The sequence below is a fragment of the Belonocnema kinseyi genome, chromosome 10 (genome assembly GCF_010883055.1).
Source record: "Belonocnema kinseyi isolate 2016_QV_RU_SX_M_011 chromosome 10, B_treatae_v1, whole genome shotgun sequence".
Lineage (NCBI taxonomy): Eukaryota > Metazoa > Arthropoda > Insecta > Hymenoptera > Cynipidae > Belonocnema > Belonocnema kinseyi.
Genome location: NC_046666.1, coordinates 116,125,224 through 116,141,136, shown reverse-complemented (window position 1 = coordinate 116,141,136; position 15,913 = coordinate 116,125,224). Strand labels below are relative to the sequence as shown.

Sequence of the window (15,913 nt, the reverse complement as noted above, 5' to 3'; positions counted from 1 at the left end):
TCCTTGACAATATCTAGAGCTAGATCTAGGTGCTCTTTATTTTTAGCATAAATCTTTATATCATACATGTAAAACGCATAAATGACCTTATTCTTCCGATGTTCAGCATTGCCGCAGAAGTACCCTTGGAATTGGCAAAGAACGGGAAATAGTGGCAATAATGTCAGGTAAAAGGGCAGAGGAATCATGTTGCCGCCATGAAAGATACTCTCTGAAAGGTGATGCTGTTACTTTTCACACGATGTTTTTCAGATGAGACAGTAAATCTGGTTTTATACATGCGCATCAATTTCTCTATGCGTCTAATAAGACGCATAGAGAAATTGATGCGCATACATAATAATGTATGGATGAACCTTAAACTTTCCAACAGACAAATGGTAATTTCATATCAGTTATTGGCCTGTATGAGATTTGCATAGTAATCCCAAATGATATGACTGTTTGGAAAATTGGGCCTGTGTGGCGAGAGATGAACGAACAGCGCGGCTCAAAGAAAAGCGTAGTAGGAAATCAGGAGGATAGCCTGGAATGACTACAGGATATTAAAAGCAGAAGGTAACAAATGTATTTTAGATGGATGATCGCAAGATCCACACACACGGGGAGATGAGAATGGAGTTTAAGTTTTAAAAAATGCGCCATGCTTCATTTGCAGCGAGAAAAGTAAGCTGGCATTTCAAGCTTCTATATCAGGAGTGAGCAAAACGCATAAAAAATTATCCATCTCAGGTACTCACTCCAAAAGAACAGGGTCACGGAAAAATACGACAAGAGTTTCCGTGAATAGCTCCTCGACAAAAGGATGCACGGCTTCTTGCGCAGAAATGTGAAGGTTCAATCGATGTCTTGTGAGCAAACGTTAGCTTTTCTCAAATTACCCGGATTGTAGTCGAGTACGAATGTTTTCATTTTAGCGTGCAAAGACGGTATCATTTCCGCTTTAGCATGCTGTCGCCATATTTGAGTTAAGATATTTTCGATGATGACTTGCATTCAGGAACGATGAAAACTGGGCTGAATAGGAAATTTACTATTTAAAATCATCTACAGCCTACAATTCTTTACCGATTAAACTTTTTTCAGATGTGATCAGCAAAAGTCGCATCAGAGCGTCTATAGATTAGAATTTTTAATTAATATAATTTTCTATTTTTTATATAAATAAACAAAAGCGAAAATGAGGCATTTTTATCTTTAAAAAATAACTTAATCATTCGCATCTATGATGAAAATGAAGGTATATGGTATAATTTGTTTATATTATAAACTAATTATATTTAAAAAATGTATATTTTACGCACTTATTGGCAGAAAGTAATCGTTTTTCTTTTCTTTCTTGGAAATGTTTTGGATGAACTAGCTTCCAAGTAGTACTTTTAAATTATTTCAATAATTTCAGGATTCATTTCAGCTTTGCTCTTGCTCTATTTTTGCCTTAAAGAGGCAATTAGTAGGTCAGATGATGCTAGAAGCTGATGTATTAAATCTTCATTAGTCGATATTCGAGAGCACTTTCGTGTGATGAATTTTCTGAACCACTTCAGATCCTTTTCACCTGCTTCTACAACTTGTTCTCAATACTGCACGGAAAGAAGTAGAGATGGGTAGCCAATGCGTCAGACATGGCCATGCAATGATGAGCTTGAACGAGTGCGATCGGCGTGGATCGGCATGCTTCCCTCGAATTTCAACATGGATTGCGCTTGCCTTATGCACGGGTCACCAGTCTCTGTGACACGGGCGGGAAGACATCGACAATCATGCGCCAACACGGGTAGCCAATGCCTAAACACGGTCTATAAGTGTTTGAAAAAAACTCAGCGCATAGGCATTTCGTTTACTTGCGCAACAGGTCACAGTACAAATATGTCGTTGGCGTATTGTTAAAAAAATTTATTGTGCCAACAATTTATTTTCAAATATCATACATTTTTGTTATTGTTTACTAGTAAAAGCTGTGTTATATACCCCGTTTAGACCTCCGCTAATAATTTTGAATATTCAATCTGAGCATTTCTGAACTTCAATAAAAAAATTAAAATAAATTTAAAAAAGAGTATTGAAGTTCAGAGGCAATTGCATTGTAAGAATGAAATGCTCGGACAACAGATAAGGCCTGCAAAGAGAGACCGCCACGGGGCGTAAAACGCAACGTCGGCTGATATTGCAAGTTGGTGTTTGGGAAAGATAGCCAAATTTAATCAAGAAATGTTAGAAAAAATTTTTGATTGCTTAAGCGAAGACTTAAGAAAAAATAGTTAAAATAGATAGTTAATATAACTAAGAAATCAGAATGAAAAATATTAAAATATACCATATACTCACATTTAGAAAAGTATCAAAGGAAAGAAGAATGCAATAGTACGAGAGAGAAAACCCGTAAATGTAAAAACTCATACGGGAACACACGTAGGAACCGCGACCGAGAACACCGAGAACATGGGAGACTAGCGTGTACACATAGGCGGGGGATCATATGGGTGTTACGCGCTAGACACCGCACCAGTGCTTTGACCTGTTGGTTTAGATATTCTCCAGCCGTTTTCCCTGCCTAAACTAGCCCCTCGAGCGGGAGAAAGCAATATGATCATAACTTCGCAAAATATGCTTTAAAAGCATTGAAAAAATCTCTTTTCAAATAAAAGGGTTCCTCACCTAATACAAGGGTCACGCGTCATGAACATTTATAAATGTAAATTGAAAAGCATACCTCGCAGAAAATACTCCTGTCAACCAATATCAGATCAATTAAAAATTGAAATTGAAATTAATAAGGAGGAAGAGGTATGCAGACTGTAGAAAGTTTTTGACGCCGTAGCGTATTTCTCATTTGAACATTGGCAACGGATTCATTATATCTGATGCTACAACTGTCTATGGTTCTTCAATTATGCTTTTTCTCATTAAACCTATTTCATTATTTACTTTTGCTTTTATTCTGTGGCAAATTTCGCATATTATATTCTTAAATTTTCTTAATTTACTTAGTTGCCACTGTAGTCTTGGACGTGGTATTAACTTTTCGAATAATTGTCTAATTTCTGTCCCAAATGCGTGAATATCTTCGTCTGTTTTCAGATTGCAACATTTTATTTTATTTTTTACTATTTCAGTATATCTTTCATTTAATTAAGCGTATTTAAAATCTGCGATAAATTGGGTTCGTTAATTATATAACCTGTTTCAAACATCACAAAATTATTCAAAAAATAAGTAGAAGTTTTTTCCGTGTTATTTTTAAATTTAATCGGCCAGTTCGACATTATTTGAAAAGAAGTCTGAATCATTCCAAAGGGGCAAAGAGTTGTTGTAATTTCATGCGAATTACTTACTATTGTCTCCTCTCTTTCTCTATTAGATTCTCTACTTCTATCCATTCTACTTTGCAAGTCTGTATGGAATTAAGGCTTTGATTCTCTCATAATTGATTGCCTTTGCACCGGTTTCGGTAACGTGACCGCTGTACCTATTGCTTTTTATTTGTTTCCTTGCACCTGCTAACACATGTCTTTACGCATTGAATTCTAATTCTGTATCTTCAAAATGAACACTATTATTTCTTATTTTATTATTTTAACTCACTTAATTTTTCGTTGTATTTAAAATTCTGTCAATTTTATAGTTCAAATTTTTTTTTATTCGTCTGAAAGTTCTTTTATTTTCATTTTATCATTTCTATTTTCTTGAAAATTATTTAGTTCTTCTGCACAATTCCAAAGTTCAGTGTTGGTTTCTAGAAATGAATCAATTACAAAAGTTCTACTATCGATTTTTTCTTTTTCTTCTTTCTGCCATTCTATCTCTATTCGTAATCTTTCGTGGCCTATTCTTTCTTTCTCTGCTTTTTCTCTATTCTATCTGCTTTCTCTTCCAAGAGTTTTTTTTGTTTACATTACTTCATTCTAAACGATTTCTGTCTCTTTCTAACCCTTCGAGTTATTTTCTCTTTGTCTGGATTTCTTTATCTTACTAATTTCTAACTCCTCATTTCCAGCGGTAATGCTATGTATATTTTCTTTTCTCCAATTACCTAACGTATTCTCAATATTCGGAGACAGTAATATAATCGCTTGTCTGCGCTGTGTACTGCCTTGCCTGTGTGGGTTTGGGGTAATTCATGATTCCGGTTGTGTTTGTCTTTTCTTTCTTGGGATTGCATCTGTCGCTTGATTTGGCTTACGCTCCCCCCCCCCCCTCCCATTCTAATTCTCTCTTTCGTACCGTGCGTTCTCTTTTATCCTTCCCGATCTAAGATTCATTAGATTTTTCCCTATGATTTAGATTAATCTTTTATTTTAAAGGCTTAGCTCACTTATGTGAGCGTCTCTGTTTTTAGTACTGGGGAATGTGCATGGCCTGACCGCGTAGCGAAAGTATCCACTAAGTACGGGAAAGCTTGGGGTTGTTTGAGTTATTTTCCACAATTCATATCCGTTTTTACCTATCCACTTCAATATTATTTTTTGTTTTTCAAACCCATCACTTGTGCAATCGGTCTTAATGGAGTACACGGAAGGTGTTCATTTTCAGGATACATTTCAATTTTATTAGAGGTGGCAGAGCTTGAGAGCACGCGAAGTTTTCCAAATTTTCTATTAATCAATAAAAAATATAGCACAGAACCAAATTCTCAAAAAAAGGATTTTACCGTGATCAAACTCCAAATTCGAAATCCTTAAAATGGCATACATAGAAAAAAATGATTTTTTTTAAATTCATCATTTATTTTATTACTTCTCGACTTAGGAAGATTTATGTAGAAGGGATTGTGGATTTTTCGGAGAGCACCAAATTTGTGAGGAATGTCGAGAATTAAGGGATGGGAAGGATTTGGAGCGTCGAGAAGCGGGTGAAGTCAATTATGGTAAAAAAATTCAAACAGAAATGTGGTTTATTAATTCCACTTACAAAATTAGATGGAACCTGCTGGCCCGCAAGTGCTGGAAAATCTCTTCGGGTTCCCCGAGAACATGTTGGTAGATGCCGGATGGCGTCAGGGTGGCTTCAGGCTTCCAGTGAGATCGGAATCAGTGGATTGCGGTGTCGATTTGAGAATACATAGGGTTGTGAAACGTGAAAACGTACCAACCGGGTAGCGGCAAGCATTTTCGACTTGCAAATATACTTTGCAAATAAAATTTTCACGATGTTGACATTTTTATATATAATTTGTCTATAACAATTGGATTCGATAGCCTGTTGATTATTTATATTCTTTAGGTACTTCGACATTCTTTTTCATCAAGAAGGGATGAATTAGGTTCTTTTTTTGAAAGAAAAAATAATAATTAAGACATGTCTCATTTTCGTTTTTTGTTTATTTATATAAAAATAGAAAATTATAAAAATTTTAAAAATCTAATCCATAGTCGCTCTATGCAACTATGACTAATCACTTCCGAAAATAATTGAAAAATTGGTAAAGATTTGTAGGCTGTAGGTGCTTTTAAATAGTAAATTTATAATTCAGCCCACCATGCGACGTAAATCCAAATGCACAATGCGGCACTAAGAAGGCTTGGTTACCACCTTTGTCACTCTTATGGCATTAGCCCTAACAAAAAATTCGCCAAACGCTACTAGGGAAAGAGAGTCGATTGTCGAAAATGTAAAGTTCCGCATATATTGAAACATCATATTCTCGACAATTGTTTTTTCGCGCGATGGAGGCTTGACATAGTTCTCCTTGACTGTGAGAATCGAACTATCTTGGTTATCGAATTTTTGGCACCAGCCGACAAAAACATCAGAGCTAAGAAGAATAAAAAGAAAGAGAATATAATAATCTAGTCATCTTGACGCTCGTTGCTCTTGGAGGTATCAAGCTGCCACTGGTTAATAGTCTGAAAAGCATCCCTGCGTGTCAGCGAAATCCTAAAACACATGCGGGGATGATACAGTATCACACAATCCGTCCCAAGTGTAATGCTTTATTCAGAAAGTGAAAAATTGAATTTAACTATTTTTAATGAAATAACAAAGTTCATGAAGAGGCTATCCCAAGACGTACTCGGTGAACATAAGGGGCTGAGCTAATGTAGAGTCTTATGAAGATTCATGATTTTTTTGAAGGTCTACCGCGATGTTTTAAGAAAAGAATACTAGGCTGCGCTGCCACTTGTCGATTCTAACGGTAGATACAGATAATACGAACACTTTTTTGTGCTTACTTGACATTAAAAAGTACATACAAGGACCAACTGTTTGTCAACATGTAACGTGCGCGACGATTTCTCGTTTTTTTCGTAAGTACATAATTAATTACTGAAAATATGCACGAATGGCACTAAGGTTATTATTACAGAGAGTGTTCGAAGTAATAAAAAAATCATTACACCAAGTCAGTTTTTCGCTTAGAAAAATAAGAAAACGTGTCAATCGTATGTTAAATTTAGCGCGAATGTAGGCGTGGCTTAAAAGCAAGCCTTTGTTTGATGAATACCTTTTCGCATAACCCCCGGGAAATTTTTAGAGCCCACAGTTGTAGAAATAATACAAATATTGATCTGATACCATGCTAGTTTGTAGATTATATTATTTTCTTTCAGTAATGTTCACGCTTGCAACAAATTACCAGGAAATAATAAATGATACAGTTTGTCAGTTCTCCTGAAAAATTTTTGGAATAAGGGTTTTCCCTTTATGGTTCTCGACCATTCGCATATATAGTGTAACCGCGGTAAATCACACCTCTGGCCTCATCTTACGACCGTGAGGGTCCCGAGGGTGACAGTTCTCTGCATCCATTTTGCAAGTGCCTTCGCATACTTTTGGTACTTTACATACTTTTGGTTTCGAGACAGTGATAGTCTTGCACTTCTGAGAGCACCGATGACAAGGACAATCACTTTAACCGAAAAATTTGGATACTGTAGTTGCAGCTCTCACTCTCTCTCTCTCTCTCTTAAGGTCTTGATACTGCACCTCCGTTTCCCTCTCCTTAACAGTGATATTGTAGTCGTCTGAAATCGATGATTTGATGACGAATATAGTTCGTTTTTCAAAATCTTGGCGTAGAAATTAGTCCTTGAGTGAGTAACGGAGACTGCTGTCCGAAAAAAGTAGTTCCAGAAAATTTGCCACTTCTAGTTCTGGACAATCGACTTTATCATCCTCGAAGCGTTCGGCAGAGCAGAGTCGCGGCCAACACCGTAAGAGCGAAAAAGAAGGTAATAAAGCAGTCTTAGGGCTGCAGTATATTCGCAGAGATATGACCTTCCCGAGTGGGTGGGACACTCAGATAGTAAGTGTTCTTGGTACTCAGCTTGTGCATGACAAGTTCCACACCTGTCGCTGGGAAATTCTTGACATAAAATGTGGTCACAGTCGGCTAAGGAGTAATGCACTTTACTCACTCCCGATGTTAAATTCTCTACCTTGTTAGGCTTTGGTGGACATTTGACAGAAACAGAGAAATCGTTGAAGAGACTCAGTGGGTCACCGTGAAACTGTTGATTCTTCGTGATCCATTTCTCCTTTTATATTCTCCTTGCGTCAAATAAGAACCGTATTTTATCAACAATATGCTGCTTGATTTTCAGCAGCTTTAAATTGTTTAGTGTGTGATTGTAGATCCGTAGTTCTTGGTCGAACTTTCGTACCCTTTCCGTGAACGGTTTTGAGGGATTTGGAGAAACCTGCATCTCAATGTTCCTCCTGATCCTGAAATCGCTATCTTCTCTCCGAAAGTCTCTGCTTTCCACATTTGGTGTTAATCTCACTTCCTCATCTTCGTCTGCAGTTTTTTCAAGCAGCGCGATGGGTCCTAATAAAAAACACCTATCTCACGCGGGTCAATTCTAAATCCCCTAAATGTATCAGACCTTTTTAAAAACAACGCATCTATAGCGAGCAGATTCTAAATTTTGTAACTTTACTGAGCCTGTTTAAAAACAACGTAACTAAATTTTTACTTTTTTTCAGTAGAGCTCATTTTAATCCTCACAATTCTGTTGCGTTTCAAATCAAAATTCAATCGACGGAAATGTGAAGTACTACATCTTTTTAAATATTACAAACATTTTTTATATGTAATTCACTAATCTTATGGCTGATGAACCATATTACTCTGGCAAAGCTGAATACCCAATACACTCAACCGAGTATAAAACTAGATAATTTGTACCTTTAGGCCAGTCTTCAGTGCGGGACTCTGCTGCCTAAACTCGCCGTTCTTCAGTTTGCAGTTCATCTTCTTCGTTCAGTTCTACTCGTCGCTAATTCCAGACCTTCTTGCTGAAAGCCCGTCAAATCTTCAATACAAGTTTAAGCCAGTTTCTAGTTCGTTTTGATTGAAAATCAAGTTCTCAGTACTTTTTTATTGTTACATGAATGTAATTCTTATATAATATAATTTATATACACTAATATAAATTCTAATTTAAGTCTTTTAATATAAATTTTAATAAAATCATGGCGCTATCCATAATTCTCGTGACGCTGGAGGGGCTGGGAGCGGAATTGTCACGACAAAGTATATATAAAATATATCCAATAGGAACGTAGGGAGGGCGACCATTCGTCACATGCCCCTTCGGTGGGATCTTCATATCGGCATGGTCTGTCCCAACGGAAGGGGGGGGGGTGGTTCAATTCTTACTATTTTCAGCATGACGAGATTTGTGGACGGACTTTGTTTTTCCAGTCAGTTCTAAATTTAAATGAGCACTTCTATTTATTGAAAAAATAAATTTTTTATTAATTTCAGGGAGTTGGAACTGTTGTATCTGGAACAACATTAAAAGGTGTAATTCGATTAAATGATGCATTATTGCTTGGACCAGATCCATCAGGACACTTTTTTCAAATAATAATAAAGAGCATTCACAGAAAAAGAATGGCAGTCCGAGAAGTACGTGGTGGACAAACTGCAAGTTTTTCACTGAAGAAAATTAAAAGGTCACAAATTCGTAAAGGCATGGTGTTAGTTTCGCCCGTATTGAATCCGCAAGCTTATTGGGAATTTGAAGGCGAAATTCTAGTATTACATCATCCCACGACGATTAGTTCACGTTATCAAGCAATGGGTAAATTTCTTTCAATTACATAATATATGATAATATGATATTTAATTATTTATAATAATAAAAATAATAATCACCTCCAATGATCGCGGCTGCTCGTACTTGTATACCTACAACATCATCGCAGAATGTTTCAAGCATCGTATTAAATTAACTTATAACATCCTTATCTGAACAGTCACTTGACTTCGTCCGTAGCTCTGATGTATAGAAGAATCGTCGGGCGCCCCTAGCCCCCGCCGGGGTAAATAGCATGCGGGACGGTAGTTATGGTGAACTTCGAGATGGCCAAGCAGATCACTTGGTCAGCAAGAACATCTACGACAAACGGTAAGCAGTGGGCCATTAACTGCGCATGCTGAGAATGCTTTGGCTAGCGTCAGCTATTTGCAGCCAACCACCTTGACAGAAATACCGTAGGAGAGCATCAAGTGGGATACCACAATGCAAGAGGAATTGTCGCGTCTCCAATACGAAAGTGCAAAGCTTGAAAAAAAAAACAGCAGCTTCCAATTGACATCCGGTTATTAATAACGATGATGTGGATGGCAAAATCCCAGAAAAACTACAGCATCTTAAAAGGAATTTTGGTTATGCTTTACTAGAGTTTAGATATGCAGAACCAACAAAATAAACACCCTGTCCAAAAGAAACTTCACAAATGATCTGCGTGCACTTACAGAACAGCTTAACATCAAGGTTTGACCTACGAATTTGAACGTAACACAAACTGCGTTAGAGGTGCAGCTATGGCAACCGTTATAACGTTGGGCCACAGAACTAGGCCTGCAAATGCAGTTTTTGTCTCAGCAAGGGATCGAGATCCACCATGGAAGAACAGGTTGGATATATATGTCAGCAAAGTAGGTGCACATTAGGTCGATTAACTCAATATAAAAAAGGAAATAGAACGAGAAGGCTGATAAAGCATGTTACTAAAATCATCCATCCTCGGCAAATCGTGAAATTAACACCAGCAATATTGGATGAGATTGTGGACTCCTAATGGCAGAGACTTGATGTTCTTACTGTCAGACTGCGTCGGCATAAGAAAAGTTGTGCACAAAGGCAACAAAATCGAAACTTTCAGACAGATGAAACAAGGTTCCATCGTGAAATGAGTGTAAAGCAAAATAACCAGCAAGACACCGAACTCCCTTAATTGGAAGATATGGCTAACTACTGTTCAGGTATTTGGGGGAAAATGCACAGATGCAATTTGGATACTGCGTGGTTCAAACTGAAGAAAGCAAAGGAAAGCAATTGCGCTGAAATGCAGCTGACATACATCACAGCTTTATATGTTTCAGTGATCTGAAAGTAATCAGTGATCAGGGCAAGTAACTGGAAATCTCTAGGTCCGGTCATGGTGCACACATTCTGGTACAAGTACCTGACGAGTGTGCATCATGCGTTGGCAAGATGTTTTCAGAAGATCATTGAACACCCCGATCTAATGCCAGGCTTTATGATCCACGGTTCTACGTATATGTTACTTAAAAACCCAGACGCACAAATTCCATCCGAATTTCGACTGATAGCCTGTCTTCCAACAATTTATAAATGTCTTACAGCTATCATTGCAGATCAGATATAATCTCATTGCGACGAGAATAACATTATTACAGAAGAACAAGCAAGCATTTCCTTCCATGCCGCATGACTATTTGCTTAAAGTCTTAGAACTTCACAAAATATGCCCACGAATTATTGTCTTTCTAAATAATGTGATGAGGCTCTGGGGTGCAAAAAGCTAGTATTTTGATCATGGACCACCGAAGATAACTAGATCAATACGCATTTCGAGTGGTATATTTCAAGGAGACTCCTTCAGTGCATTATGGTTCTGTTTAGCGTTGAACCCATTCAGCAAAACGCTAAACAGCATGTCTCATGGATACAGAATTCATGGTAATGAGGGTGGTCATCACGGGACCCATCTTCTCCACATGGATGACCTGAAGCTGTACGCTAGCTCAGCCTAGAAACTGCAACAAGTGATCGATGTCACAAAGCAGTTTTCCAATGATACTCACATGGAGTTCGCACTAGATATAGTAAATGCAGAACAGTGCATTTAGTCAAAGGAGAATTAGGGACCATAGAGGTAGACAGCGAGTATGAAAATGACATAGATGCTATGTCTGCGGGCGAATCATATTAACATGTGTGTATTCTTGAATCTAAGGGTACTCAGCATATGATAGTTAAGACAAACCTAACGATTAAAGGTAGGAGAGCTAGTAGGAGATAGTTTATGGTTGGTGAGAGGTGTGAGACAAGAATGTCTTTCAAGTCCACTTTTATTTAATTTATTAATATCAGACTTGGAAGAAGAAATGAGGAGAAAAGGTTGGAGCGGAGTTAGGATAGGAAAGGAAAAGATATATACACTGGCATATGCAGACGACATAGTGTTGATGGCAGAGGATGAAGAAGGGATGGCGGGATTAAATACAGGATTAGAGAAGTACGTAGATGGGGAAAAGCTGAATGTAAATGTAGAAAAGGCAAAGATAATGAGGTTTAGAAAAGGAGGGGAGAGAGAAGGTGGGCCAGAATAGCAAGATTCAGATTGGGAAACGACGTAAGGGAGGGGATGTACTGTGAAAAAGAAGAGAACAGAAAGTGTAGAATATGTGAGTGGAAGGAGGAAACATGAGACCATGTATGGGAAGGATGTAGGAGAGGATTGGAAGATAAAGAAAGCTGGCAAGAGAATGTGGTTAAGATTCTAGAGGAGGATGGATGAAGAGAAGAATGGATGAAGGAGTTGGAGGGTGCTAGAGGAGCGAATGAGAAAGAATGAAAGAATGCACGTGAAAAAAAAGGCCAATGGAGGTATAAAAAAGTGAAATAAAAAGGAAGCGGAAGTCCCTTAGATCAGAAGCGTAAAGATTGTAAGTAATAGTAAGGCAAAAGTTAAGTAGACTAAGATGCGTTTGCGTTCTCATGCTCTCTCTCTCTCTCTCTCTCGCTTGCACTCTCGCTTTTTCGCTGGCTCACTCGTTTGCTAATAAGTCTTAAATTGCGTTTTCGCAGGAAATAGAGATAAGGAACTAGATGTAAAACTTATGTAAATAGTTGTAAATAATTGTATATGTAGAAAGGATAAGATTGAAAAAATATAGACATAAGCGGAAAGATTGTAAAAAATGGAAGTCATGTAAACCCTTAGGGGACACATTATGAATAAAGAAGACACACCTAACAACTGCCTTCACTAGTTCTACTAGTAGTTCTACCACAGCATGTATGAGGTACGGGCGTTGTATATATAAGAAAACTGTGTGAGTCTCAAGTTATACAGTTGCGAGACTATTTTAACAGCAAACAAAATGTTGCGCTTTACAGCACCATCTGTGAAGCGGATCTTGATTACATGACCTTGAATTTGTCCTCAGATGGGGCCTTGAATACCAGGGCAGAAACCATAGAGGAATAAGAAATACAATGGAAGCAGAAAGCTATCCACGGCGAGCACCCCGAAACGTTAGATCAACATAAAGTAGATTGTGAGGCATAGAATATTTCACTAAAAAAGGGTCTTCTGTATTCAGAGACGGAAGGATTTTTCATTGCGATACAGGACAAGGTTGTCAGCACAAGGAATGATCGCAAACACGTGTTACATCAAGACGTGGTTGACCGGTGCCGATTATGTGGAGATACCAACGAATTCATCAAGCACATTATTCCCTAAACCTAGGACTCTTAAAAAAATTGATGCCTTTCTATAGATACATTCCAATGCCCGTTTTAGAAAGCGATGATTACATCTTATATTGGGATGTTACTATCCAAACGGATTATAACATCTGGGTTAATCTAGCTGACATCGTGATGCGAGCAAAAACCGTGGACATTGCTTGTCCACTTAATCGAAATTTGCAGTCAGCCAATGCAACCAAGATCCACAAATATAGCGAGTTAAGGCATGAAGTAAAGATAACATACAGGTACCTAAAAGCCTGTTGGCTACACATTTTTTAGCTCTAAGAAAGTATCCAGAGGTGACTCTTATGACTTTCAACGCTCATGACCGCTCGTAATGGTATACCTATCAGACCATCGCAGGAGGTTTCAACCATCGTATTAAATTAACTTATAACATCCTAGTCTCATCAATCACTTGACTTAGACCGTGGCTGCGATGTATAACCGGGTTCACCCGAGTAAAAGTTTTGAACTGTTTTTGAAGAAAAGTTTTTCTTTCAAAAAAAAGTTTTTGAGAAAAGTTTTGAACGTTCTGAACTGCCTATGCTTACCTTAACGAGAAAATATTATAGGAAAATTGTTACGTGCCAAGAATTATTAGAAATTTTGTTCTTCTTTTCGCGATTAAAGAATAATTATTATTAGGCAATATCATTACATGATTGCCATTATAATTAATTCCTGTGCACTAAAGAATTGTTTGTAAATTTTAACAAAAATATAAACAATAAACAAAAGAAAGATTTGTGAAAAATTGAATTAACAAAAAATATTATCATATACTTAAAGTAAATATTCACTAAAATTGCTGGTACTATGTTAAGTTATACATTCGAAAATATATTAAAAATTAACATGAGTCGGGGTCTGGCACTCTGAACTAAATGTACCCCCACCCATTTCTCCCGGAAACGCACGGCTTCCTATCAGAATTGAAACTTCAAAAATTCGCTCGGGTCTCGGAGACCCAAAAGTAGTATTTTAGGGTTCATAACCTTAGTAATTGAACTATGTATAGGTACTACCTTAAATAATAATTGATCAAAAATCCCTATTTTCATTATAAGTGATTAAAAATAGTGATAAATCTGTTTGATACGGTTAATAGCCAGGATATCGAAATTACATTATAGTCGGAATTTATTCTTGTAGTCATGTAAACCACGTCCTGTCATCGTTCTTACACTCGCTAGGCAAAGTCAAAATGCAGTATCAGCAATAAAATCTTTCAAATTATATGTTCAATTAAGTGACGAGGTTAATTACAGCCTTGTCTCGCCAGTTGTCGTCTTCCAGTTCTCACCTTATCAAGAGGTACGTCCCAGTAATCGGAAAAATCACATCAAGTAATTTTCGAACTGACTCCGTCGACGTTTTTCGCAACTGCATTCGACAAGTGTCGTCCGGGTAGGCACCGGGCCTCTCTAGAATCAGTAACAAAAGTTCGGGGACGTTAAGTAAAATATAAACGTGAACTTGCCTCATCAGGCGATTAATCATCTCAAAAATTAATTGCTGATACAAAGCAAATCTTGACTGTTCTTTACAAGATTTCCGCGTTTGACTAAAGTAAAGTGAAGCGAAATAAAGATGTGTGCAGAAGGGACAAGAAATTCAAAAGTGAGTGCTCGTTAAGGACACTTAACGAGTGTAGTAACGTGCGGAGTGCCAGCTTAACACCAGAATCAGATCAGCGGTAATTCCTTTAAATGATTTATCTCTCTCTCTCTTTCTCGCTCGTGTAGTTTGTGAATGAGCCATTCACCCATTTCTTATTCCTAAGGTAGCTTAATTCGTCAAATGAATGTGATGTTAACCTGAAGAAGAAATGAGAAGCATTTTGAATTGAATTAACACTTATAATGGTGGACTTCAAGGAAGAGTGGAAGAAACGATCCTACATAAAAAATAAACTACTAGGGCCTCACTCTAGTGGACTGTTTGGTCGCTCGGGCGGAATATTGATCACAATCGATAATAGTGATACGTAACAATATAAACAGGTTGATAGAGATATATGTAAAAAAGGTAAATTGGAACGATACACGTTCAGTTCAACAAATTCTTGTTAGGCTTATTCTACCAGCAGAAAAGATGTGGAGACTCGTAGGTAATCCAAATCCTCCCTATTGGGCGGTACTATTATAATTTTGTGTTGGCACTGATTGATAACTCGTGCCCTTAAAAAAATCATGATCACGCTTGCACATACACATATGTTACCGTACGAGTGATAATTTTCACTCCCACTCGTCGCGAATTGATACTGGTATCACGCGAAATGACGTTAGATGGATTTGAACCGGAATGAATTTATAAAGCACTAATTCCTACTTGTTTTGAAATTCGAGCCTGACTTGGCGCTCCTCGGTTTTGTTTTGGTCTGGAAAATCCGTGGAAGAGAAATCTCTGAAGGAGATTATCAATACTACAGCCGTTTTTGTGGAAGGACCTGAAAATAACCAAAAACAGATTTCCGAATTTTGGGATGGCCAAATAGGTTTATTCAATTTACACAACAAGGGGGCACACTCTATTAGTTTTGTTAACCGAGTTGCAATTCCATGTTCTTCCAGAACGATGGTTATCATCGACTTACCCTCAAGAATTCGCAGAAGAACCGAGACAACCCTTGGGATCCTGCGCGAGGTAAGGAACGTATTTCTCGAGACGGGCGTTGATTTTTCCGATTAGTGGGTTCCTAGATCCGGAGACTTCTTAATCCGAAGAAGAAGCTCATTAGACTGCCTAGATTAATTTTGCGCAAATCCCGGCACACGTGCTCTGTTAGTAGGTGTCGTGGGATTTTTTGATGTGTCAGGAATCACTAATTGGTGGAGAGAATATGGTATGACTTTTGAGGACTGGAGTGATGAACTTCTGTTCAGGTGCCCACGTGTAGGAATTTGCATAATTGTAAGAATATACGAATTTCTCTGTTCATTGTGCATGTGAAAAGGAAATTCGTCAGGCTTTTATAAATGCAAGAACTTTTAAAACAATTCGCAACTTCCCTTTATTTTAAAAGAGAAAATAATTGCAAGTCCTATTTTTCAATTCAACATCTTTTCGATTCGTTTATATATTAGATAGATCTTTTGATTGTCTTTTGTGAATCATTTGTATCCTTAGAACACAAACCAACAGTGCGACTCCGAGTATCATGAATA

At 37.6% G+C, this 15,913-nt stretch overlaps 1 protein-coding gene across 1 annotated transcript in view; it reads left to right on the top strand.

Annotated features, from left to right (window-relative positions):
* Window positions 1–15,913, top strand: part of LOC117181327 (GTP-binding protein 1) — a 122,290-nt gene that overhangs the window by 90,270 nt on the left and 16,107 nt on the right. The window contains exon 8 of the mRNA XM_033373887.1: window positions 8,711–9,029. Within this exon, the coding sequence (XP_033229778.1) occupies window positions 8,711–9,029 (319 nt within the window). The remainder of the gene's footprint in view (window positions 1–8,710; window positions 9,030–15,913) is intronic.